The 27647-nt window shown below is 45.0% G+C and overlaps 1 protein-coding gene across 1 annotated transcript; it reads left to right on the forward strand.

The window, feature by feature from the left end:
* Positions 1-832: 832 nt before the first annotated feature.
* LOC126544420 (arylsulfatase B-like) lies at positions 833-27647 on the forward strand. Its single transcript, XM_050191736.2, has 10 exons — positions 833-1238; positions 2175-2334; positions 12235-12347; positions 14226-14336; positions 15776-15928; positions 16565-16691; positions 21228-21518; positions 23325-23703; positions 25807-26011; positions 27443-27647. The coding sequence occupies exons 1-10, from the start codon at positions 1128-1130 to the stop codon at positions 27575-27577; spliced, it is 1785 nt and encodes a 594-aa protein (XP_050047693.1). The 5' UTR covers positions 833-1127; the 3' UTR covers positions 27578-27647.

Here is a 27647-nt window from a genome sequence, read left to right on the forward strand (position 1 = left end):
CTTCGATCCCAAGTAATGGAACGCGTCTGGAATTCGTCCGGAAGACGTCTCTGCGACGTCCTGTGTGGGCGTGAGACTTATTTGCATTCGGCTCTCATCGGAAAGCAGTCTCCGCAGGTGAGACCCAAACTAACGGCCTCGCACTCTGTAGTTCAACACGGTAGCCAGTGAGCCACAATATCGGGTCGTTATTAGGGGAAAGTGCATGGAAAGGTATCGGGATACGTGACATAAACTGTGCCTTTTTAAAGTAACGTTTTTGCGCTCACACGTCTAGCGCGCAAGCGCATCATGGTGACGACTCCTCCTTAATGATAGAGAAATGTATGATGAGAATACCATTCTATATATATGTGAGTGAGCGAGACTGGGAGATGCAGGCTTTAATGACAACTGGGAATACTTGCGTAGTCGTAGGCCCAATAATGTCCTCTAGATGATACGGTGACACACGAAAAAAGAAATAATGTCAAACAAGAAAGATGAGAAGTAAAAGAAAAAGAAGAGCTTGCAAACACGCGTGTTCATTGAGGAAAAGTACCCGCACAGAACACGACGATAAGCGAACTTTACCGAAATTGATTACGTATGGGACACACCAAGCCACAACTCCCACTCGAGTGCCATATATACCACAAAGACTATGTTTGCCACCCCTCCCCCTCTTTATTTTTTCGTTGAATGTTTGTGAAGGCTATTTGACTATATAGCACGCTTTGCGATTTCTCAAGACGGCAGCCGCACGCGTTCGATAAGATACGAAAAAAAAGAGAACGCAAACAAAGAGAATCCACCTTATCTCGAAGCTCTCGAGTATCGGTGCCACGCGTTTTGTCCAAGAAGCCGGCTGAGACGGTGAGATCATTCCAGCTCGCGCTCGCCATATCACGACCGCGAAGGAATGCCCGGGTGCAGAAGTGGCGTCTGCCTTTGCCTTCTGCATAAACCATCGGTACACCAGCAGAGCACTTTCTCTTTTTCCGTTTTAGCGAAGTGACGGGAAGGATGACACTGGAGGAATGTGTTGCGTAAAAACAGGGCACGCAGCGCCGTCGACAGCATCCACTGCGTGAGAGTTTCGCAAGGAGCGTGTGTAACGCCAAGCCGTCCTGTTGTCGCATGTCAAGATGGAAAGCGCGAAGAAGCTTCTGCGTGTGCTGGTTTGTGTGGTGTGGTTTTCGAGTCCAGCAGAATGCGCGGCCAGACCCAACATCATCGTTGTAGTGGCCGACGATCTGGTTCGTATAGACTTCACTTGTTTATCTTATATTTAGCGTGTTTTTGCGACAAAGCTGCGTTAGAGGTATGTTGAGCAATGCGAGCATTTTATAGCACTACTGCGATCGGAGCTCTTTCGGGCGAAGGGTTCTGATGCGGTCTACATGAATGTATACAAACGTATGACCGACTTTTTCTAAATGAGGAGGTAATATTTCACGGCACTTCGAGCGGTCCTACTGTTTTTGTGTTTTAATAGAGCACGGTTCTGGATATATACACATTAATTACGTATTCCTGGTTACCACGTCTCTATGTTTTCATGAGGCTTGTTTCTAGAACTGCTTACTGTTTGTACGGCTGATGGGTTGACGAAGTTCGAGAAAAAATTAAAATTGAATTCAGGTGTTTTACGTGTCATTTTTACGATTTAATTACGAGGCACATCGTAGCGGAGGACTCCGGAATAATTTCAACCACCTTGAGTACTTTAAACGTGCACCTAATGCAGCGTACGCAGGGGGTTTTCGGATTCACGCCCTGTTACGGAATGCGGCTGTTAATGTACGTGGATTGAACCCGCGAACTCGAGCTTAGCCACATTCACTGGGCCACCCCGGCGGGTTCTGATGAAGTTCGGCACCTACCCATCGCCGCCTAATGTTATCGAGAAACACCGTATGCAGGACTTTTCTTTATGCAATATACCCTTATCGACCCATTACGTCTAACTTGTGTCGGGATCACGTGATGGTATCAATTTGCAGTGCAGTGCTGAGGAGGTGCAAACAGTATAGCTACAACGTACAGTGTATCCTTGCTTTGTTCATACCGTAACATATTCTATCGTGGCACAGTATGAGGTACACTTTACTGTTGGCTGCACTATATCCTCATCTACCCGTTTCCCATGTCCGACGTTGGAATCACGTGGTGCTTTCAATCGATGACTGCAGGGCTGGGGCGATGTGAGCTTCCACGGGTCAGAGCAGATTCGCACGCCCAACATCGACGCCCTGGCGGCAGACGGCATCGTGCTCGACAGTCACTACGTGTCGCCTATGTGCACGCCATCCCGGGCGACACTGTTGTCCGGGAGGCACCCGATTCACACCGGTGCGTATCTGCGGTGGAGTGGGGGCAAAACAGTTTGATGTGCGTTTAATCGTCTGCGCGAGCGTCCTCGCCCAAGTGATGCCTAAATTTTGTCCTTCTGCCTTCAGCTGGCTTTGAGTGTTAGAAAATGTATGAGTTTAGACAAGATATTGCGTTATAAGTCCAACAATTTGCAATAATCGTGCATGCACACGGAGTCTTGTTGTCTGGCCGTGTTTATAAAATTGGGAAATATGAAAAAAAATATAGAAAAATAATGCGCAGAAGTTCAGTGCCGCAAGACGGTCGTCCGAAGCCACAAGCACGAAGGTGAGACGAATCTGTTGATATATACACGTACTACCCATAGTTTCCATGGTATCTGAATCGTCGTTAGGCTAGAGTTTCCTACAGTAAACTTTTGGCGCTCAAAATTGGATCTCAAAATAAGTTTGGCCCTCAAACAGAGAGCAGAGGAAGATGCACGTGGAGGCAAAAATCAATGTCACTGCAATCAGTGAAATATAAGCACGCAGTGTGCCTTAAAGAATTCTCAAAATTGTTACCTATATATTCTCAAAGAGACACTCAGTCTAAGCATAAAATAAGTTCACACTGATAAAATACTTTCTCACATTTTTTCAGTTATCTTGCGATGGGAGGTTCATTACCAGAACAGAAAGAGCAAGCTGAAATTTCATTCTTGAAAATGTCGTCCCCAAAAATCCAGCGCCGGAACGTCTGGGTGACATGATGTCACTCACGTCACGGTATATTTTCTCGGATTTAGAGCCTGGTGGCGCCGTAAAGAAGCCGGCAACTTCATAAGTTCAATCTTTGCCACTTTTAGCCTAGAATGTGGTCTACGTCTTCGTCCAAAAAAAAAAAAGAGGTAATCAGACCACAGCCGACGCAGTCGAAACTGGTCACATTTCGGTAAGCTGGTGCGACAACTTCAATGAGGCTTCGCCACGCATGTCATGAGTTATTGCGTTTTCTTCGCGCCATCTCCCCAATTCCTCAAACATATATATCAAGCCTTCTCCCGTATTAAGTAGTAATAAGCCTTAGCATTCAAAAGAGCAGGCAGCGTCTTCGCATTAGGCAGGAGGCGCGTTCAGTCCAGGACACCGTGGGCCCTGGCCGTCAGCGTCGCCCTGCCTACCACGTTCGCCCGATCTTCAGGGTCGGTGCTGGCCACCCTGGCCTCCCACTGGTTAGTGCGTGCTCTAATGTGTACAGCATTTGGCTACTGTGCTGAGGGAACCCGGTTACAAATCGACCGCCGGACCGGCTTGGGTCAGTCGGTGTGACACTATAGGTGTGTGCCGCTCTTCGCTGAACCTCTCTGACGCAAACTTTGGTCACCATAGGTATGTGCCATCCGGTATGGGCCGCAGTTCACTGACCCTCCGTTGATAACAACTTGGGTCACTGTTGACGGGCCACTGGGTATGTGTGACTCTGCAACGAACCTCTTTGGCGCCAAGCAGGGTAACTATGTGACGCATAACATGTGCCGCTCTTCAATGGAAAAACAAAATGCCATTTGGAATTTCTCCAGTGCTGCGTTGAATCGAACCTGAGTCATATATAATCAGACAATCTTGTTAAAATGTGTAATCACGCAAGCGCCACCCGCGGACTTTGCGGCGGCGCCTCCAGATGGCGCAACGTTCCCAGAGGGAAGCGCGAGAGAGGCGCCTGCTTGCATACACGCCTCATATATACATGACCCGTCTCCACGCTGGCGATACGGTGTGCCGTTACATTGCTTCACTGCTAAGCGCATTGCCATCGACATTCATCATTAGATGGGTTCATCCGCAATTTGTTTTGCTTACTAGGACGTAAGAGTTGTTTACTAATGCAGCGCAGTTGACTTTTCTCTTTAAGGTCCCCTGAAGTGTCATTTCGTGCGGAATAGACAACCAGAGAAATAATTAGAGTACTGCTAAGCAGCCCGGTGAGAACACGTTTGCATCGAAGTATGACGGTGTTTATGCTGTAACGACCTAAAACTACTATTTGGTTCGTTTCTGAAAGGAATTTTCGAACTGGTAGCAATTAAATTTGATATTCTAAGGAAGAAAAGATAACGCAGCAACTGTGGCCCATGCTGCTTACCTTCCCGTATTTTTAGCATAAAAACTGGCCGTTGTTTAAGTGCGCTGATTAGGTCCTGTTGGGCATTCAACAGTTTCAACAGTAACGCTTTCGAGCTCATCAGGTGCACGAAAACTTCAAAACATCCACAAAAATATATTGAGCAGTCCGTAGAAACTCTTTATATGTTTAGCTTTATTGTCTGTAGAATATTTTTTGTAGAATAGATGGTTAGCGTACTTGCGACTTCACACTTTTGTTCGATATTATCTCAAGATATTATGCGAACGGATCTTTTAATATAACCATGAAACACATGAGGTCAGCGAAAAGCAAGGATATAAGATTGTCGATGACTTTGTCTACATACAGCTTGTATCAGTCCACATACAAAAGCACAAGGCTGACAAGAGGGTGTATCCATCTACTGTATTATTATAGACTCTCCATAGTGTCTAAATTATTCATTATAAGAAAGTATCATGAAATCCCGTCAAATATATTTAAGGGGTTGTGAAAAAGAGGATAACATGTATTAACTAATAGGTTACTCCCACGCCCCTCTTACATTTTACTGATCCAACTACGGAAGCAATAAAACACACGATGAAGAAAAAGAAAGCACATGCAGTGTCACTGCTCTTTCTACCAGTATAGAAAAAACGGGTTTTGTGAAGTTTTACAAAAGAGGAGATGTATAGCCTTAAAGAACATAATTGTTTTGAGAGTACCTCAACAACGATGAAGGAATAATAAAAAAAAATTCACTCGCCATCCCGCCCTGCGAAAGTGCATGTCCGGCGAAGCTGTTGAAAACCACCACGACAACTGCTGAGGAGGGTATTTAATGTTTTATTGTTTTAGCGTAACGGCGCAGTAATGGTAATATAGAGTAATGCCAGTGTTGGGAGTAATGATACTTTTGACAGCACGTAGCCGCTGGCCTACTGTCTTTTATTTTTGCCGTTGCCGCTCTTCATATTAACGCTGCTCCTCGGGAGTCATAACTGTGTGTTGCCTGCCCATAGCGGTGCTGCAACGACAATGAAATCAGTTGCTAGGCTGGTTCTTTCATATACGAAAAGCTAGTGACATCACTCCCCACGTCGCAAGCTGCCGTCGCTACAGTAGCTTGCGCCACAATATAATCTTCACTGGGAAAAGCATGCGGGGAGCGCTACATGCTTCGCATACGGTTGTATGCTTGTTTTGTGCTTGTTCTTTAGTAAAACGAACGCTATTGTGTATGTTGTATGGGTAATTCCAAAGAATGTATGCACTTTTCGCTCAACTTTTCTGAGTGCTTGAAGCCTGCTTCACCATCGCCGCGGGTCGGCCCTTTATTGCACTACCTCCGGGTCGGCCCGGAGGCAAAAAGCCCATGGACATGGACACGGAAAATGCCAACCAATGAGAGAGTAATAGCTTCGCTGTAAAATAGATACTTCCCCGCAGGGGCGTCTGCGTCAGCAGGCGTTTGGTGTGTTGCGACACCACGTACCCGAGCACACGAGGGTTGGACCCTCCCGCGTGTAGCCGTGCGCGGATTAGCCGTGTCTGGGGAAAGAGGGATCCTGGAGGTTGAGCCGATGCTGGGTGTTTGGACCTTTAAGGCCCCCCGGCGGAGGCAACACACCTCTTTGGCCTCTGCTTCACATGGACGGCACCTCCGGACTGACCCACCCGGGGGAAATCGGCAGTCGCCTTTTCCTGTCCACCTCTTCAATCTTTTTCTTTCCTTCCACTATTTTATCTTTCCTGTCTCCTATTTACTTCACTTCATTTCCAAGTTTCCGGGCAGCTAGGGTTAACCATGTGGGCGTGGCCTTCCTTGGTCATGGTTATATGGTTATAGCAGTTATGTATGGCTAGTGGTTTTTAAAACACTCTCGTGTTGGGCTCCATAGTGGGCGGCCAGCTTAGCTGCCGAACGTATATGTAATTTCATGGATAGAACCCCCTCTTCAGCAAAACCTGATCGGAAGCCGAAAAGGCACCGGACCGAGGTAATGAACTTCAATAAACCTAGTGATAGCTTCACAAAATTTTTTGTCATCACGTCTGAAACCGAACAAAACATTCAAGACATGTCCCCCTTCCTCATCGCCAAAGCACTTAACGAGTGTATTGGCGAGACCTACAAAGCCAAGAAAATGAATTCTGGAGACCTCTTGCTCGAAGTTATGACGGCTGAGCATAACAGGCAGATTAAGAAACTTGAGAAGATTGGCGAGAACAGTATGTCTGTCTCGCCACATCGCACACTGAACTACGCGAAGGGTGTGATTTCAGACACAGAACTCCTTAAGTGCACAGACGAGGAAATCGAAGAAGCCTTGAGAGATCAGGGTGTTCTAGCTGCAAGAAGAATAAAATTTAGAAAAAATGACAGTGAAATTCCGACCAAGCACATTGTGCTGACCTTCAACTCCATAACGCTTCCAAGTGCCGTTAAGGCCGCTTACCTGTACCTTAGAGTAAGACCTTATATGCCCGATCCCCGCCGGTGCTTTCGGTGTCAGAAATATGGGCACGGATCCCAATCGTGTCGTGGAAGAGCAACCTGTGTTAAATGCAGTCAACCAGACCATGGTGATGAAACATGCACAAACGAGCTGTGCTGCGCAAACTGCGCGGGTCAGCACGCGGCATTTTCCAGATCTTGTCCTCAGTGGAAAAAAGAAAAAGAAGTGATTGCATTGAAGGTACGGGAGAACATTTCATACATTGAAGCCAAAAAGAGAATCGCATTTGCCGATAGAGGTACTTACGCACAGGCTGTGCACAGAGGGCGTGCGCCGCCGATGGTGTCAGTTGGAACCCAGGTGGAGCTGCTGGACAAGGTGTCAGCGCTCCGGCCCTCCTCACCCAGTGAAAGGACAGACGCTCGTAGCAACCCTCTCCCAAAAGGCCCGGAGGCTTCTGCTGAGGCTGACGGCAGTCAGCATGCGGTAGAGGCCACGAAGGTCTCAACGCCGGTGCTGAAGGACCGCTTTCTTTCCAAGAAAACGGCACCTTCACCAAGCACCATGAACGATGAACGCCCAAAGGGCGATGATATGATGGAAGTGTGTCCGCCGGACGCGAATCAAACAAAAGAGCCTACATCTGGCAGGCAGACCAAAAAGTCGGGTATTCTTCTGGAAAACTTAAAGGGGGTAGACTTCCGGTCATTCCCCCTGCCAAGGAGACGTGACCTCAAAAGCATTTTAGCAAGATTTTCGCTAATATACATATGTCATCTTCGGGACTTACGTAGAATTTCTTCGCGAAGTACTTAATAATCCACATAATCAAATATGGATACTATTGCGCAATGGAACTGCCGTGGTTTAAGAACTAATATTGATGACATTTACGATCTTTTTGAGGATGCTGAGGCTTCTGTTATGTGTTTGCAAGAAACTCATTTGAAAGGTTGCCGTAAACAACCTCTGCGTCGATATAGCATCTTTCGCAAAGATAGGGAACAGGCGTCAGTCGCATCTGGAGGAGTCGCTATAGTGGTTGCTCAAGGAGTCCCAGTATGCGAAGGGAAGCTTAACACCAACTTAGAAGCTGTTGCAGTAAAGGTTCAGATAGAAAAAACAATAACAGTATGCTCCCTGTACTTACCACCAGGTAAGAATATTACAAGAAAAGAATTAGAAAATCTCGTGAAAGAACTTCCAGAACCTTTCCTTTTATTGGGTGATTTTAATGCTCATAATAACATTTGGGGCAGTAGCCACACTGACGCAAGAGGGGAAATGGTTGAAGAATTTTTAGACAACTGTAATGTGTACCTTTTTAATGATGGAAAGCCAACATATTTTATTGCTAAATCACAATCTACTTCAAGCATTGATCTCTCCTGTGGCACGCCGTCACTTGCTGGGTTTTTTACTTGGGACGTGAGGGAAAACCCACGTGGCAGCGACCACTACCCTATTATACTCAAGCCGATCGACGCGCCTCCAACAATGCCAGCACGAAGACAGAGATGGAAGCTGGGTAAAGCAGACTGGTCTCTTCTTTTGGAAATCTCCGAAATAACGATTGATGATGTCATCGCACTTAATATTGACGACTTATTTGATGCGATAACGAAACAAATTTTAGATGCAGCTGAAAACTCCATACCACTTTCACAAGGGAAGCTTCCACGTAGACCAAAACCGCGGTGGAATGATGCGTGTGATAAAGCTCGTAGGAAACAAAACTGTGCATGGTCTCGACTAAAGAGGTACCCAACTTTCGAAAATTTATTGTTGTTTAAACAAAAGCGCATTGCAGCTAGAAGGGAAAGACGGATAGCAAAAAGAACATCATCGGTAAAATATGTGAGCTCTATAAACAGTCACACAACAAGTAAATTAGTCTGGGAGAAAGTGAGAAAAATTAACGGTATTCATATAGAATACACGCTCCCTATATTTGACGAGGAAACGGATCTTAAAGGTCAAGCAAATATACTTGGCGAGCACTTTGCTGGAATTTCGAGTGACGCTCACTACACTCCCGAGTTTCTTAAGATAAAGGCCACTGCAGAAAAGAAAGATCTTCGTATATCACTGAATAGTACTGAGCCATATAGCTGTCCTTTTACAAAAACTGAACTCTTCGATGCGATATATTTAGGGAAGAGCCATTCAGCAGGCCCGGACAACATACACTACGAAATGCTGCGACACCTACACATGAACACGTACGACACAATCCTTCACCTCTTCAAAAGGTTATGGGCTGAAGGCTATTTTCCGAAAGCATGCAAGAAGGCGATAGTTCTACCACTTCTAAGACCTGGAAAGGCATGCTCCGACCCTAACAGTTATCGCCCCATTGCTTTAACCAGTTGTTTAGGAAAAACATTCGAAAGAATGGTTAACAAACGGCTTATGCACCTTTTGGAAAGTAACGGGTTACTTGATCAGTACCAGTGTGGCTTTAGAGTCAATCGCAGTACAATTGAACAATTAGTCCGGTTAGAAACAAAAATCCGTGAATCTTTCGTCCAAAGGCAACATTGCGTCTCCGTTTTCTTTGACTTATAAAAAGCATATAATACGACGTGGAGACATGGCATTTTAATGGACTTGAACAGATACGGAATAAAAGGGCACATGCTTGGCATAATCAAAAGCTATCTGGAGGACCGAACTTTTCAGGTGATGTTTGGCCCAACTTTCTCCAACTGTTTTATGCAGAAGAATGGAGTGCCGCAAGGTGGCGTATTGAGCGTTACACTATTTTTAGTGAAGCTCAATTCGATAAGTACAGTTATTCCTTATTCCCTAATGTATTCTTTATATGTCGATGACATTCAACTTTGTTTCTCCACTTGCAATATGGCTACCTGCGAACGCCAACTGCAGTTGGGTGTAAACTCTATAGTGCGATGGGCAAACGAAAATGGTTTTAAATTTTGCGCAGACAAAACAATGTGCGTACCTTTCAGTCAATACCGAGGCTCACACTGCACCCAACATTACATATTAAAGGACAGCAAATCACTGTAAAGAATGAATACAAATTTCTTGGTATAATCTTTGACAAGAAACTCAACTTCAAAGCCCACATCGCTTATGCAAAACAGAAATCTCTCAAATCTATAAATTTAATAAAGCTCCTATCCCATCGATCATGGGGTTCAGATAGAATATGTCTGCTTCGCATATACAATGCAGTTGTCCGGTCACTATTAGACTACGGATGTTTTGTGTACTGCCCAGCTCGAAAGTCGGCATTAGAGGTTCTTGATCCGGTGCATCATCTTGGACTACGTCTGTGTTCCGGTGCGTTTCGTACGTCTCCCATACAAAGCTTGTATGCAGAAACCAACCAGTTGTCTTTGGAACCTAGAAGACTATTTCTTGGAAACGTGTACATAATGAGAGTACTGTCCTGTTCAACGCATCCTTGTAGAATACTATTTACAAGGCCGCGCTTTGAAATGTATTTTAGCAACAAACCGGCAATCATTTCTTCCTTTTTTATCAGGTACTAAAAGCTGAATGCGGACCTATGTTACGACGTAAGAAATAAATTCTTGCAAGATGAACCTTCTTTTGCTCCTTGGGAGATGAAACATGCGCAATGCGACTCTAGGTTAACAAAAAACAGAAAACAATTTTCACCGAGAGGCGTTACTAAGCGAATTATTAGAAATAGAATCAGAATGTAATTTTTGCATGAAATACTTTACAGATGGATCAAAATATTGGAGGACGCTTAAGCTTCACCTTCAAGAGTGGAACGCGATAGCGTTATCGCACCCCGTTCGCACCGCCTACTCAAACGCGCATCGCCAGCCAAACGTCGCGATCGGCACAGATAGCCGGCCCCCGACACGCCATGAAGGCGGACGCGATCACGGGGCGAGTGGCGCGCCACGTGTCGGGGCACCGCCGTACATTGTGAGGAGGGGGTCTTCTGGGTTTGCCGCAAGATGGCTCTGCGTGTGCGCAGACCGCAGAAGAAATGTAACGGAAACGTACTTCGCTACTCGTGAAACTGCGACTTCTGTAAGTTACATGGTCATAATTACCGATATACACCGCAGTATAACTTTCTACGGCACGTTTCTAAGGGAACACCGCATTCACTAGAGGCGATTTTGTCCCGTCTTGAAGAAACGAACTCGTGTCTGAGTGGTAGCGTCTCCGTCTCACACTCCGGAGACCCTGGTTGGATTCCCACCAGCCCATCTTGCAAAATGTTTTTTATTTATGAAGTGCCTTCTGGGATTTATCGCCCACGGCCAACGCCGCCGACACCGACGCCGACGACACCGGCTTTTCTGCGACACGAGCTCCTTAACGCTGTCGCGTTAAAAGCAATGGCAATGTAGGCGCTGCAGTGACATCAAATCAACTTGAAGAACAAATGAGACTTCCAAGTCAGGCTACTGTCTTTACTGCAGAACTTTATGCCATTTCGTTAGCTCTTGAAGACATCCTGAAAAGAGGAAATAATCAATCTGTTATATTTAGCGACTCCTTGAGCTCTCTTCAAGCTCTCGCATCTAGGTTACCACATAGAAATAATCTACTGAAGAAAATAAAAAATCAATACACAACATGTCACAAGAGAGCGTTAAATGTCACTTTCTACTGGATTCCTAGTCATGTAAGAATTCCCGGTAATGAAAGAGCAGATTTTATGACAGCCCGTACCAAAGATATGGAGCTACATGATGTTGGCCTACCTTGGCAAGATTATAAAGCCACTTTAAGAATAGCAGTTGAGAAACACTGGCAGAAAGTGTGGGATCAAGAAAAACTTAAGCTTCATCGCACAAAACCTATTTTACGAGAATGGCAGAGTTGTTGCCACAGACAAAAATTTTACGAGGTTATTTTATGTCGCTTAAGAATTGGTCACACAAGGCTGACTTATAGTTACTTAATAACAAACCACAACCAACATGCCAACGCTGCGGCGAAAGTTTAACCGGGCTACATATTTTAATAACATGTCCTGGCTTAGAAAAATGGAGGGAAAGATATTTTAACATTTTTTACAAAAAAAGAATCCCTATCCATTCTATGTTCTTATTGAGTGATGAACCACTGGTCCCATATGAAGATACTTTTAACTTTTTAAAAGCCACAGGAATCCTACAAGAACTGTAGCACATTTGATGTTTTATATTTTTACTTGGCCATTTACACCATTTTACAGCATTTAAACAAATAAGCTAATACGGAAAACATGTTCTTGGCGCATTATAGTCTGCACGGCTGCTGCGCCATAAAAATCCCAAATCGTCATCATCAACATAGATACTTATCGGTTGAAGTTGTGCTACAACAAAGTGCTTTATCTGGTTCGCAGGACTGCAGCACAATGTGATCTATTCTGCCATGCCGTATGGGTTCCCTCTTCAGTTTAAGCTGATGCCCGACTACCTCAAGACACTTGGATATGAAGCACATGCGGTGGGAAAGGTAAGCGGTTTACTTCATAGCAGAGCTTTAGCTTGCCTTTAAGCAAATTGCCCTTGATAGAATACTGGGATACCGCTGGCGTAGACGTGAGCAGCAACAGTTGAGGCGCCATATAGCGAAGTCGAGTTAAACTAGGGCACAAGTGAAAGCATTCTAAGTGTTTCTCAGTTGCTGGAAAGCGCTAGCGACAGCCCAATTGTGGATGTATAATGAGTGCAATCTTTCTTTTTATGCAAGACTGGCGTTATGAGAAACAACAACAAATAAACAAAGCAATTCGGGTACTTCTTGGTTGGACAAACCATCACAACAGTTGTTACACGCCTTGTTGCGCAGTTCAGATCGCTAGTGTTTCGGTACTCCGTAAACTGCAATAACCTCTTCGCTACCAGTGTCCACTTTTGTGGGCACTTTTTCTAAAGCCAAGTACTCGTCAGCGAAAAGTTTCAACGCCTTCAAATTGTGAAACTTTTTCATCCTGGACCATGGCTTGCCGAACTTCCGAAAGAAGACTCGATATTTGGGCTGGGGCGATCATTAAAAAAAGATAGAAGATGGCTGTGAGCTGCGTTCCCGCAAATTGTCCTTTTCGCTACGAGAATCCACAATTTTGCGCACTTGTTCTAAATCCGAGTATGCCTCAGCTGAAAGTTCCGATGTATTCAAATCACGTGCCCTTCTCAGCCTGCCTCATTGTTTACACAGCTCCCAAACGAGAGCGCCAGATGATGGCTTAGGCGATCGTTAAGATAAAAGAAAGAACATGGCTGCGAGCAGCTCAGGAGATGCTGTCTAACTGTGTCTTCGCGCTACATTATGTCGGTAAGCAAATATCAACTATCCCAGCAACAAGTCAATCTACAGAATATCAGCACTCTATTTGTTCCTATGGTGTAGTGGCAAGCCGCAATTCGGATTGACGCCGTCTGGGTCAGCGGCCGTAACAAAGTGGCGCAATGATGGGATGTCAGTGAGGGTTGGTGTTGAATACTTTGTTTTTAAGTGACTGGCCGTGATTATAGCGTGACGACCAAGCATGACGCGTTAGATGAGACTGTATATCGTGCTTGATTGGTTTGTAAGGAGACAAAATTCCATAAGTGTCCGGCACGAACACATATTGATTAGCAATATTGCCTCACTTTTCGTCACGCCTGAACTACGAAATATTACCAAGTTATCGAGCAGTGCCGGTAGCAACTAAAGAAAATTTGACTAAATCATGCAAATCAAATGATAAGTCTTCATGTTGTAAATGCAGTGGAAACAATACGCAAACAACTTGTTACGAAAGTTTCATTTCGCTACCCGTAGAAACGCATCCTATTCTTAAGTTTATTTCAGAGGCTGTTCAAAATGTGGAGGTCTATACCTATTTTATAATGCTGTATTCAATTTACAGTACAATTTACAGTACAGTACTTAATGAATTACATCACTATGAGCATGAATTGGAATGCAAACAGGAAATACCTGATCATACGAAACGTCCGTTACGCGTAATTAAACAAAAGAGGCGTTAAGTAAAGACACGTTTTAGCCGGTTTACAAATGCAGGCAAACTTGAAAATCGAAGAATGCTTTATGGTAATTTCGCGATTGTTCCCGTTTGAGTTTATGCTGGTAGTACAGTGCCGACCAGAGTCACGCAGTCGTGAGGTGCTCCGGGACAGTCAGTCAATCCTTCATAACGAAGTAGACTGTACTGCATTTGTAACTACGCAGAAGATAAACAAGTCAAAATGCAAGATTACTGCATTACTAAAGTGAGCGGAATAGGAAATACAAACGCACTAGTGTTCGTTAGCGGCTTGCCTTGCACTTGGCGCTGTTCACCGAATCTAGCAGAGTGGTAACTTTCCTTTCTTTGCGGCCCAGTGGCATTTAGGTCACATGACCCGGAACCATACACCGACTCGCCGTGGCTTCGATTCTTTCTACGGCTACTACAGTGGACACCATGGCTATACGGACCACTCTGCCTTCGAGGTAATGAGTTGTTAAGGAACGACGTACATTTGACTTTTGTGTGCTTTTTTGGTTAGGGTGGTGCGCTGCCGCATCTCACGCAGTTACTTCAGCAAGGACGTAAGTAATGGTTAGCGTAATCGGCGGAAATGTTCTCGGTTGCTTACCATGACATCTTGGGTGACATTACAAGAATATATTTTCGTCCAGAGCAATGCGGTTCATTTCTTATATGGTGATTTCACTACGCTCACTCAAGCCTTAAAGATGCTTGAATTAGGCTGGCCTTGGACAGTTGTTGCAAGAACATGCGTGAAACTTACTCTAAAGACGTTACACATTATAGGAGAAACAACCACAGATTAGGTATGTGTAGTGGAGTTGTAGTGCTAACAAACCTTTCGCTCACAGGTTACATGTTGCTGCAGTCTAGGCGATCGCTATTTTTCTTTTGCTCCAAGTAGCGGTATATTGTACAGGTACCTGTTCTTTATCACGAGAACCTGGTACATGCCCAATACCTGCCGTGGGTCGAATTGACCAACTATCAAACTTGTGTGTGCCGTTGCGGAGACGAGCATTCAACTGTGAGACTGAACAGAAATCGCAGCTAATGCCGCAGCTCGTGAAGTGCTACACAAGTTAGTGCATCTTGCTGGGACATATCCTCCGAAATCTCTGGCGTTGTGCATGAAGCGTCTCTAATGAAGCCCATGGTTGGTGCAGAACGCAGATCTTGGAGGCCTGCTCGAATGCATCGCGCAGGCCTCGTTAGATGACACAGCGACGCTACATGTAAGACGGCAGAGTACAAAGGCGTTCAAGCAGCAACTTCTTGTCGTCAACTACCATTTTAGCATTGACATTGAGAAAAAAACACTGATAGGAAAAAAGCCGAGTCACTGTTGCAGAAATTAGAGGAGAGGCTATTTGTTAAGATATGTGTATTTGTTAAATGGTTGCTTAGTACTTGGAAAAACCTTTTCGTTTTATATTTTCTTGAGTGGCAGCTATTTACTGGGGCTACACGAATAATAAATATTTTGAATATGAATCGGCTTGTACTTGGTGTTTGATTTGCATTGGACTCGAGGACAATACTTTCCATGTTTTTTGAGTATTCCCTTTCGCCGAATGCCACGTAAGGTACAGTTACTACAGCATGCGTGGGTGCTCGTCTTCTGCAGGTAACATGTGATGAGATAGTCGAAATACGAAACTACGGATACATTGTGTGTGTCGCTAGGTCAAGGACTCCGCATCTGCACATTCACTCACTTAAGTCAGACCCAAGAGCATGCTTTCAGATGGGAAATGTTCAGCTGAATTTCTGGTGTACAAGTTGCGTGCTTATTTTTTATATGTAAAATATATTCAATATTCGTAGGCAATTTTTAAAAATGTCTAATTAATTCGATTAGAGGTGAGATGTCTGAATATAATTATTATCTGCCTATCAGGAGTACATGGATGATCCCAAAAATCCGTGGACAGGCTGGGGTCTGGACCTTTGGGACAATCTAGAAGCAGATAAATCCAAATCTGGAAACTACACGACGGAATTGTTCACGCAGAAGGCAGTAGAGATACTTAAGAATCGGGACCGCAATAAGGTGAGTACAGGTGGTATATATAGAAGCTGTCAAAGTTATCGTGCCTAACTTTATTGCATTCGTGTGCTTTCCTAGTGACAGAGTGGCAGTACGTGGAATAATTACCGTGGTAGCAAACAGCGAAAACTTGTTCACTCCTTAGGACTGAGAAATCAAAAACAAACAATGGCTGTTTATAGTACGTAAATGCTGCGACAAAAAGACACTTTTTCTAACTGACTTAGAAATGAGAACCTCTGTCTATTCTCTCTTGCGCGCAAATTTTATTTTATAAAGCGGATTGCGTCACTTTGTTCTGGCGATTAGAGAATTGAAAAATGGTTCCTTCTCACAGAGTCCTAGCAATTGATCAACCTTATACAATTATTGGTCTATTTTATTTCGCGATACTGCGCAACGACAAACGGCTGCTATTTCTGCAAACTCGAAAACGAGCAATATTTATGAAATTTTTCGTAAAGGTAGCTCCGCTGAATAAACAACTGTTGGTGCGAAATTGTTATTTTGTGCGAAGAAATTGTGCAGTTTGTCCTGATGATCTTCGTAAGGAGAGAATACGAAGTACTGAAGCCAGATGACCAAAAAATGACTTGCTAGTATTTGATTAGTCAGGGGATGCAATCACTTCTTTTGCAGCCTCTGTTTTTGTACCTCAGCCACCTGGCAGTTCACGTGGGCAACTTCTACGCACTGTTCGAGGCACCGGACAGGTATATCGAGATGAACAGGCACATCAAGAACCACAAGCGACGACATTTTGCCGGTGAGATGAGATGCGCCAAGCATTGTACACGTTATGGCCCACTAGGGAACAGACGGTCAGTGTTCAAGCCAGTGAAACATCAATAGTTCTCCAACTCTTAGAAGACATCGGGCTAGTACGCCGCTTTATGAGGACGTACGCTCGTAAAAAAACGGTGTTCAGGTGTTCATTTCTATTTTGAGCTGTAATCAATACTGGACTACTAAATAGGTAGGCGTTTCTTGTGACAGTCGACGACACTGTACCCATATTCTGCTGCACGTGAGTGAAAACTTCGAGGTTTGTTGATCGAAGCTGCGCTGTACGTCCCATTGCTGCAGAGTACTGCGGCGTGGAGGGGCAGGTGGACCTGAGGATGCCTGAATTTGCAGGATCGCGCTCCTAATTTGGATGGGAGAACTGAGTAACATCGACAACACATATGTAAGATCTATAATAAACTGTTGGAAAGGGAGCAAAGGCGAGGAAAGTTTTTCTCTTAGAAGCGAACTGTGAAGCGAAGCGCAGTAAGATGACACAGGTTTGAGCCAAACTTTAAGCTTAAATCCAGTTGATTTTTCGTTAGGAAATGCATAGAGCATGTTCTATGTCTTTGACAAAAACGCAAACCGGGCCATCTATTAAAGTGTGAACGCGTTACGCTAGCAGTATGCGCTCGATGAGGAGAGCTCACTTTAATGCTGTTGGCATTCTTTGGGAGTGTCTGTATCTATGTTCGCGCCTAACCTCTTTCCCGCGAACTTGGCTTACTGGGTAGTTCATGGCCAGATGGGTGGAGCATCCGGCTTCTGTTCTGAGGGAATCAAGTTCAAAACCGACCCTTGGACCCAGTTGAGCCATTGGGTATGGGCATATAGTAAGTGGCCCTCTTTGTTGTGAACTTGGGTCACTGGGTGCTTAACACTGGGTATGAATGAATGAATGAATGAAACCACTTTTAGTCCACATAAAAATGCGCCGAAAACGCTGCGGTGGAGAGAGAGGGGTGTTATTGCAAAAGGGGAAGGTGAGGCTGCCTCCGTGCAGCCTTTCATAATAATATATAAAACATATCATTGACGGTGTGCTAAACATGTTATCGATCTCTAATAGCCTTAAAGTCGCCGGTCATCTCTAAAGGACGTACATACCACCAAATTTTACTATGAGAATTCTATACATGAACTAGAATAACCAATGTTATCTTTACGTTGAGTAAATGCATAAACCATTTAACGGCTTTCTTGTAGATAGCTTGGTGAGTTGTATTAGAAAAGGGGGTTACAGCGTTCCTAGTAGTCTCACTGAATTTTACTAGCTAGGAAAGAAAATATACCTTTATGAAATAAGCTAGCATGGCGCTCTTTAGACATAGCACTAAATTGTCGTAAATATAAAGAAATATTAGAAATATCCCTAATACTTCAGTGGGGGTCATGCAATGCTTGATAACCGTGCTCTTCGACGCAGTAGTTGCATAGTCGTTACTTCTTCCGAGAAAAAAAAAAGAAAGGAAGGCCGGTGGAAGCTGCTTGTCTTACGGGGTTGATTAGCACTGTGAAAATAAAACCTCGGCGCTACAAAAGAATTACAAGAAAGAGATCGGCGGAAAGATTACGCCATTAGCATAGGTTACATCCGGTGCGCTATTCCGCTAATGCAAAAACACAGTTCCACATCATGAAAATTTAGGACTGGTTCACAATAAAATATTATTTACCTAAAAACTTAACTACTAATAGTAAGCCATTCGTTAGCGAGTAGCATTCTTAATTATACACAACTGAAACATCGCCCCAGCGCTTTAAGAACGCTGTCATAGGTCATGAGTTACGTTATCCGTGCTTGAAATAACGTTCTGAGCTGTAAACCTCCGTCTAGCATGATTGAAACCTTGGTCATTACAAAGGGCCACTCTACACTGAAGCAAGATAAAAGACGGCCGTACAATAGAAAAGTTGGAAGCGAGACGCTCGCCTCAGCCGCAAGAGCGTAGGGAAAGGACGCACATGACACGTTGACAAGTGCTACACGCGGTAAAAGCGTGAATCTTAAGACACTACGGTGCTAAAACGAAGCACGCAGAGACCCGCATGACCGTTAAAGTGCACAGGTGCGCGCGCTCAGTTGAAGGCGATACAAAGGTGCTGCATAGTACGGCATGTACGAACAGCAGCAGCGCGCTTATCATCTTACGGGCCACCTACTCCCTGTCGCGTACCTGACTTCATTTACCTTTGTCATTTTTCTTCAAGCGTGGAGTACGTAGCACGCGAGAAGCACGAGCCTGCCCTTGACGTGTAGCGCTGTAGCGCCACTGCGTGACAGACTTTTGCGAGGGTCCCCAATGTCGTCCCTTTAAAGTGAGGTGGCGAGAGGTAGTCACCTAGACTTTGCAGGCTACTTCCTCCTTACCAGGTCAAGCGGGTGGCCGAGGCCAGCGGGGCCTTGGACTAAAGGGTCTCCGACCACTGCACGTAAATCGTTTGTCAATAAAAGTTTCTCTCTCTCTCTCCTTCTTACCATACTGTGGTGTAGCACTATACCTCGCCTTATTATTCTTCTAAAGCTGTCGATGCCTGTGACGATCCTTCCACGTCTCTTTCCTGCTTTCTTTTCGTGAATACTCTTTAACCTCTTCGCGATTACGTCTGCGGTTGTCCGGATAACGATCCCGTTCGCTCCCTTTGTGATGATGATGATAATTTACAGTGGTATCTCCTGTGAAACGGTGCGGCGACAAGCAGTCACCTAGGCGTGCTTGAGTTAATTAGTATTACATAGATGCAACAGCAGTCTGGTATTTTGCCTACGTTTCCTTGATATTTTCCATGTTCGTTAAAATTTCCCTTTAATGTATTTCTACGTATTGGTTTGTAACGTCTCGCACTCTAACAATCGCTTGCCTGCTTTCTTTCCCCACCAATACTCTAAACTTGTCTTGCTTATATCGAGCGTTGAGCAGGTAATGCTTGCATCCGCTTTGAGTGCCAGTGCTTTTGGAAGGTGGACATCGGCTACGGATCTTGCAGGGTGAACATCTTGACATTCCATTGCAGTGTGCTGGGTCATTTGCTGTTATTGGCTGCGACAGGCACGTGCCTCATCCTCTTGCTAATATTTGTTGCGGTATGTTTTTTTGTTCCTCAGGCAGCCAGCTCGGGCCTTAAATTGCAAGGGACAATCTTTCGTGTTATCGTACTAACTTTCCCTACTGAGTAAAAACAGGAACAGGGCAACACAGGACGAGTGAGTAAAGAGCACAGGACAGAGCACATGACAGCGCTCTGTCACATGACAGCGTTTGTCTTGTGTTGCGCTGTTCCTGTTTTTATTCTGAAGATGAACCAACCAGCCCCTTTGCACACACTGCTTACTTTCCCTACTGATTTGTTTCATGCCGATCTTGCAAATATCGGTGGCATCTTTTTTTTATCCTTTGACTCCAACTTAGCATCTCGGTTTCTGTCAATTTCTTTTTTGATGAACCCGGACTTTCTATTATTGCCGGGGGTTGTGTCACTACTGACGCAACTTAAGCTCCACCTGTCACTGGTAAATATTACTATCCTGACAATGCGTATTTTTTGGTTATTAAATTTTTTTTATGCAAGCCTGTGCAGCTCTGTAAAAAATGGTAACCAGCTATTGTTTACGCACTTTTTGACTAACGAATGTTTACTTTTTTTAAAGCATGAAATGCTTTTAGCTGCCGTTGTCGGCGACGTTCAAGTAGCCTTGAGCCAAAAACCAGAGCCGTTATCTGGGCACTCAAACGAGGACATCCGGGGAAGTTGCGAGAACAAAACGAGATCATCCGGGCAACCAGTCAAAACTTAAGAAAATGCGGTCTCTGGCCCCCAACCCTTTGTACAGAACCGCAATAAATACGCTTGTTACTGCCCAAACAAGTCACAAAAATGTTGGTTCCGAGTTTTTTCTAATGTTTGTTCAGAATATCACTGAAATTGTAACTTCTAGTGCGCTGAAGTTTTATTTGTCATGTTCAATAGGGAGGGGGGGGGGGCGACGTTCAAAAGGCAGATAGATGGCACCATACATTTCATTGTCATCTTTCGGCGCTGAGACAGGGTCGCCTGTGCTCTTTTGAACGCCTGCGGTCCCTGAGTTCTACGGCGCGGGTTTCGCGCCGCCTCGATAGATGGCACCACGCTGCTTGGCGCCTCCTTCAGGCGTTTTTCTTCTTCTATCTGAGAAGTGCGCTCTGTCTCTCTGGCGTGTTTGGCTGCCTGTCGTGCCGCCTCGAGCCGGTTTTCTTCTTCTAGCTGGGCAGCGTCCATATGGACCACACCGGACCACAGTATGGCGTTGTCCGGTGTGGTCTGGTGGGGTGTGCCGTTGCGAATATGCACTACATCCATTTTGAGATTGTGGCTCGTATCAACTCCAACCAAGCTGATTTGCCGGTTGCCATTTCATGCTTGCATCTATTCTCCATCACGGGAGAGCCAGAAATTTTTTTTTCACTTACTTTTGAATTACCTCGCACAACCAGTTACGTTGCCAGCGAGAATTAGCTGTGGCACTGATTTGCAGCGATGCTGTCTGCGCTGGACGACGCCATTGGCCAACTGGTGGAGGCCCTGAAGGAAACGGATGCTATCCAGGACACCATCATTGCCCTGACCACGGACAACGGTGCTGCCGCCGGCGGCATCGACCAGAGCGCCGGCTCCAACTGGCCTCTTCGCGGCACCAAGATGACCCACTGGGAAGGCGGCGTGCGAGGAACCGCCTTCCTCTGGAGCCCTCTCATTCGCCGGCCCAGAGTGTCGCGCCAGCTCATGCACGTGTCTGATTGGCTGCCCACACTGTACTCTGCAGCCGGTGGGTGCGCCATCTTTAATATACGCAACTGTGGCGCGCATTGGCTGCGGCGTTCTGCTCCTGAGCACGTGGTCGCGGATACCGAACCCCCGACCACGTGAGAAATAGTAATAATAGTAAGTCAGCATAAACGAGGCTAACGCGAACAAAAAGAAAAGCATTTGAAGCAGTTAATATGGACAAACATACAAGCAAAGAAAGAAAGAAAGAAAGGTAGTACATGTAATGAAAAACGAGATATTGAAATAACAGTATCCTATGATCGCTACAAACTCGTTTATTAGTGATGAACGAACAGTACCGGACGATGAATTTCAGTGCTCTGCTCTACGTGAAAAAAGAAGAGGCACATTTGAACGCGTTAGTAATACCGAGAAAAGGCGTTAGGTTTCTTTAGAAACCTAACGATCGAAATTAACTTTTTAGAAACTAACTTTCTTTAGAAAGTATGATATGGCTGCAGTAGCAAAAGCCAGAGACAGAGTCAATGATGACATGCAGAAACTTTGCAGATGCAGATTCAGTGTGATAATGCAGCAAGAGCGGTTGGATGTTAAGGGACTCCAGTGCCTGCGTCGGTGAAAAACAAAACAAAACTGCAACCATAATTATGGCAGATGAAGCAAATATATTTCCTTTGCGAAGGTTCAACTCATTTCACACTGTTGGTATCGGTAAGAAAGCAAGGAGGCATTTTGAAGAACGGGGCGAATTGAACTTTAATATAAAAGCAGCTTAGTATCGCGCGAGGCCTTAGTTAAAGTGCGGCGCAAGCAACTTAGTTTTGTTTTCTTGTTTACGTGTTCACTTTGGTGAGACCAAGAAAGACCACTTGTGAAAATAGCAACTAGAATACTTATACTGCAACACTCGTGTAAGCCTGACACCATTCCAAGTATAATAAAATGCGAGAGACATAATTCTGTTAGTAAATGACAAAAAAAAGATAAGGAAAGAGGAACACGCCCGTTTACTTTGTTTTACATGCCGGTTGAAGCACCCTAGGTGGTAAAAAAAATCCCCAGGCATCCACTGCAGCGTCCCTAATAGCCCCAGTATAGCTTTGGAACGTTGAAACCGGTGACTGACTGATAGACTAAATCAATCAATCAATCAATCAATCAATCAATCAATCAATCAATCAATCAATCAATCAATCAATCAATCAATCAATCAATCAATCAATCAATCAATCAATCAATCAATCAATCAATCAATCAATCAATCTCTTCAAACAATAAGCACATTTCAACAATTCCTTGGGCTCTCAACTAATTTACTGCGACAGCATCTATTTCTGGCAGGAGACAACAGCCTTCTCAAGAGCGGTTTCATTGCGTTACCCTCGCGCAGTCGCCTTCGTACACTAATGCGTTGCCTGTGTGGCTTCCCGCACATGCCAGCTGTGGACTCACATACACATGCACGAATGCCAACCCTCTCAGAGTGGCGCATATATTAGGGCCGCGGGAAAATACAAGCGCAACCTTCATAACTTCATACCTTTATCTTTATATGAAACTTGTATCCTTTTTTTGTTCTATTTGTATTATAGCTTACAGTGCGTGCATACATATTGCTTACTATGTCGTTCGTGAAATGTAGCGTTTAACAATAAATTTTGCTGTCCACAGTTGACGCGGCAGTAAGCAGATCCTTCTACGTTCCTCGCAAATTACGGTGTCCGCGTCCTGAAACACGGAGCCCACCGCGAGCTTTCCCGAGTGCCAGCATTGAAGACGTGCGCTCTGGTTAGCCGACTTGCTTTTCTTTTAACAGCTCTCTCCTTCTCGCTCTTCAACACAGGCGGCAACGTAGAAGACCTAGGCGACATTGATGGCGTCGACATGTGGCACAGCCTGGTCACTGGCGTCGGTTCTCCGAGGGCTGAAGTGCTGCACAACATAGACCCGATATGGAACATGTCCGCCCTACGCGTTGGGCGCTACAAGTACGTCAACGGCACGTACGGTGGCGGCCACTACGACGGCTGGTACGAGCCGCTGCAAGTCAGCGACTCTCAGCTCGGAATATACAGAGTAGACAACACTTCAGGGGACAAGTACGGTCTGCACCGCATCTACGACGACCGTGGTACAGATTTGACGACTGCCGGGGACAACACAACGACGTGGCAGTACGAACCTTACACACATCCTGTTCCTTCGTCGGGAGCAGGCCCAAGGTATACGTCCTGCACGTTCTTGAATGAGTTGAGGTTGTTGCGTGCTTTCTGGAGTAGCCCAATGGGCGGAATGAAGAAACAACTCCATAAAAAAGGATCCATATGCTCGAGACAACAATTCTACGTGAATGCATATGTTCATGTGGGAACATACGGATCCTTAGCAGGACTGTACTATATGTACAGATAATACTGTGAACCTCCCAACGCCATTTTTAGCTTTGGACTAGCAACAGTTTTATATTGTTTGTTTGTTGGCTTACTTACAATAACCTAGGGAAAAAAGCAAATGAAAGAGCGCCACAAGGTGTTCTCTTGCGTTTTGGCAAAACTCGGGGAGCTCAAGGTTGTCCTCATTGCTCGTCATTGAGCTAATTAAGACAAAGAAATAATACAAACACAACGTAGGGGCATGGCTATGTTTTCTATTTACACGTAGTTTTGAGGGCAGTGAAACTGGAGACGTCGCGTTTTCACCTACTGTATGTTCAGTTACAATTCTCGTTCACTGGCACGGCCGTTACGAGAACTGTGCCACCTCAGTGAAAGAGAATACGGGAGGTGAGGCCTAAAGGGGCGCTCAAGAAACTATTAGGTGAATGTAGATGAACGAATCAAACTTTTAAAGCAAGGCAGCACACATTTTCCTCAGCAGACGCTTAGCACGTAAAACCACAACGCAATGCCGAAAGACTGCTACCGACGCCCTGGTCTATTCTCCGAAGCTGCTCTCAATTGCTTCAAAACAAGACAGATGTGCCACTACAGCGAAAGGCGGAGGGGACAGTTAAACACATAAAGCCATCTACAGTGATCGAACAATAGATCCCTCGGCCCGCATGGAGTTGTTATACTAACGCTATTTCGGCCTGCCTCCTGGCTGAGGATTTTCTTGTTCGGCCAGTGCTGATGACTTCCATTACGTGAAAGATTTTGAAATTATCCGATTGGCCATCGATTCTATGTTATTCATCTCTCGCATTACATTTGCGAACAGAAGTGAGAACGTGAGCCAGCTGTCTTTTGTAGAATTTTCAAACACAAATGTGTGCCGAGGGCCGAGTTCACAAAGCTTTCTTTTATTTTGCATCAACTCGTTCTGATTCTCAAGAAACCAGTTCATGCTCACTGCACACCCCTTACTTAGGGAGAAATATATAGGTGTCCTGCGGTGAGAATGATGAAATGTATGCACACTATACTGATACAGAAGTTACATGAACAGGGATAAATTACCTCAAAAAGGCTGTTCAACGTTTAGACAGGTGGACGCACCTTTGTCAAAAGCGATAGATGATAGGTCCGCATATCGAAACGTTGGCCAGCCTTTGTGAGGCAATTGATCCCTGTTTATGTAACATAGGTATTACAATGTGCTACTTTATCGCTCGACCCAATTCTTGATTTTGAATGCACGCTGTAGAGGGTCTCTCGGCTACACTCCAGTCGCCTCGACCCCTGGCAGCCACGGCAGATGTGCTATAAAGAGTGCACGCAAGTGTTTCACAGAGGCATTAGCCTGCGTATGGAATGGAATGGAATGGAATGGGGGGAAAAACTTTATTGCTCTATATCTCAGAGAGATTGGCGGTGGGCCGGTGTCTTCATGTCTTGAGTCCTGGCCGCTTCACACGGTCGGCGCCCCTTAAATCTCACCACCCCCATCATACTCCCGACCTTAATATACCTACGCGTCTCTGACTTTCCGCCGAACCCTTTCTTCTGCATGAAGCGCGTGATATGACAGACTGGAGACACATGACTAGGCCGATCTACCCATTCGCATCCTAATAAAGTTCCTCTCTCTGTTATATTGTGGGGCAAAGCAAAACAATAACGAGCACTGCTTGCGCCACAGTGGTCCTTCTGAATTCTTTTGTGTTGGAATGTTCCCTTGCTCAGCGGATGCGTTTTGAATTTAGCGAAACACAATTTTTTGGCAGCAGTGAACTGTTTTCACATAAATCTGTCCGCCCTCAGACGAGTTTCTTTCTTCATGCGGTTGCGTGTGTTGTTTGAACGGCGCCTTTCAACCAGTAAGGACAATTTATTGTACCCGAAATTGGAACTTGTACGTTGTTTACGAACATTACGTCCTTCCAGGAACAACGTCTTGGATCCGACGTGCGCGGCGGCCCGGACAATCCTGTCTATCGGTCGCACCTTGCCGAGGCACAGTCCCCGAGAAGTGCTGACCGAGTGCGGCCAACCGAGGAGGAAAGAATGCAAGCCACTCGAAAAGCCGTGCCTCTTCGACATCGACAAGGATCCCTGCGAGATAAACAACATAGCCGAGGAGAATCCGCACGTCAGTAATTGCTTCTTCAAATGCGTAGCAACAGCACAAATGTCGTAATCAGGCCGAGAGATTTGAACAGATGCTTTTCGGTGTGTTGTCTTTTGTTTTACTCAAGTTTCTATGAGCTGTTTAAGTAGGCTAGCCGCCTAGGCTAATAACACGCCGAATCTTCTAGGCTAATAACACGCCGAATCTTATGATTAGCCAACACTTGATCTTACGAACAGTTTCAGTCTAAGGATGTGTTTGTGAATGCGTACCCTATCTAGTTCTCTGACTTCAAACATGCAGGTGGTACAAAGAACTGGTCGTTCTTGAAGAAAAATTTTAGAGTACGAAGGAGAACGTAAGAAATATCTACTGCATGGTACCAGCTTAGCGGTAACCTAAGTTCACTAAGTATTTGAGAAACGTTGTCAGCAAGAATCAATTTCAGACCCACCACGCGCATTGTTTGATGTCAAAGTTCGTGTCGGGTGGGACTGTGTTTTGTGTTGTTACTGGAGCATGGGTCACAATATGTAATGGCTTTGACGGAATATTTCTGCGGAAACCCACAAGGTGGAGAGAAGTAATTATTAAGAGAAAATCAGAAATTCCCCCTTTCTTAGCAATTGCTACAAAGGAAATCCATACGGGTTCCTCGAAAGAAAAGCCTCGCAGTTGAAGAAAAATTTTTCCTGGTCCGGGAGAAAATCATACTTCCACCAGTTCGTAGCAATTGCTGCAAAGGAAACCCATACGCATTCCCCGATAAAAAAAAAAACAAACTCGCAGTTGAAAAATTCGTCCTGGTCCCGGACCTGGACGAATTTTTCTTCAGCTGCAAGGCTTTTCTTTCGAGGAACACGTACGGCTTTTCTTTGTAGCAATTGCTACGAACGGGTGGATGTCTGATTTTCCCTTTATTAATATGTAATGCCGACTGCTTATAAATGCGCAGCGTACATAACGTCTGGGGTCAAAATCACATTAATTTCGATTCATAAGCGTTGTTTGGAATTACCCATCTGGGGTTCTTTAAACGTGCACCTAATGCACATCACACGAATATCTTCGCATTTCGCCGCCGTGCTCGGTAAGTGAACCCGTGATCTCCTTCGTAGCAGCGCAACACCATAGTCGCTAAGTCACCGCTGCAGCTGCAGCTGCTGTTACGTGAAGGTCTAGCGTAAAAAAACATACTTGTGAATATGCACATTCGTGTTCACAAGAAAAGTTCATGTAGTTCTGTTGAGCTGCATTACCGACGATAACGGTAATTCATCCGAAAATTTTGAGCATCTTAGCTTCGCGTATAAGCGTAGGCTAACACTCCCTTATTCTTAGTGGTTTCGTCGTAACATGAATGTACGAAGAAACATAAACGTGCTTCGAGAAGATGTTTAAAAAAAATGTTCAAATGTCGAATATAAGTTTCACTTGCTTTTTTCTTCTCAGGTAATACGAAGCTTGGAAAACCGTCTAGAACAGTACAGGAAGACGATGGTCCCACCTTTGAACAAGCCACCCACAAGAAGAGCAGACCCGCGATATTTTGATTTCACGTGGGCACCTTATATGGACTCTGTGTGATTTTCCGACTTTCATGGCAGGGACTTTTGCTACATGGGAAACATTTCACAGAGTAAATAATGACAACTCA

Source organism: Dermacentor andersoni, chromosome 10, assembly GCF_023375885.2.
Source record: "Dermacentor andersoni chromosome 10, qqDerAnde1_hic_scaffold, whole genome shotgun sequence".
Taxonomy (NCBI): domain Eukaryota; kingdom Metazoa; phylum Arthropoda; class Arachnida; order Ixodida; family Ixodidae; genus Dermacentor; species Dermacentor andersoni.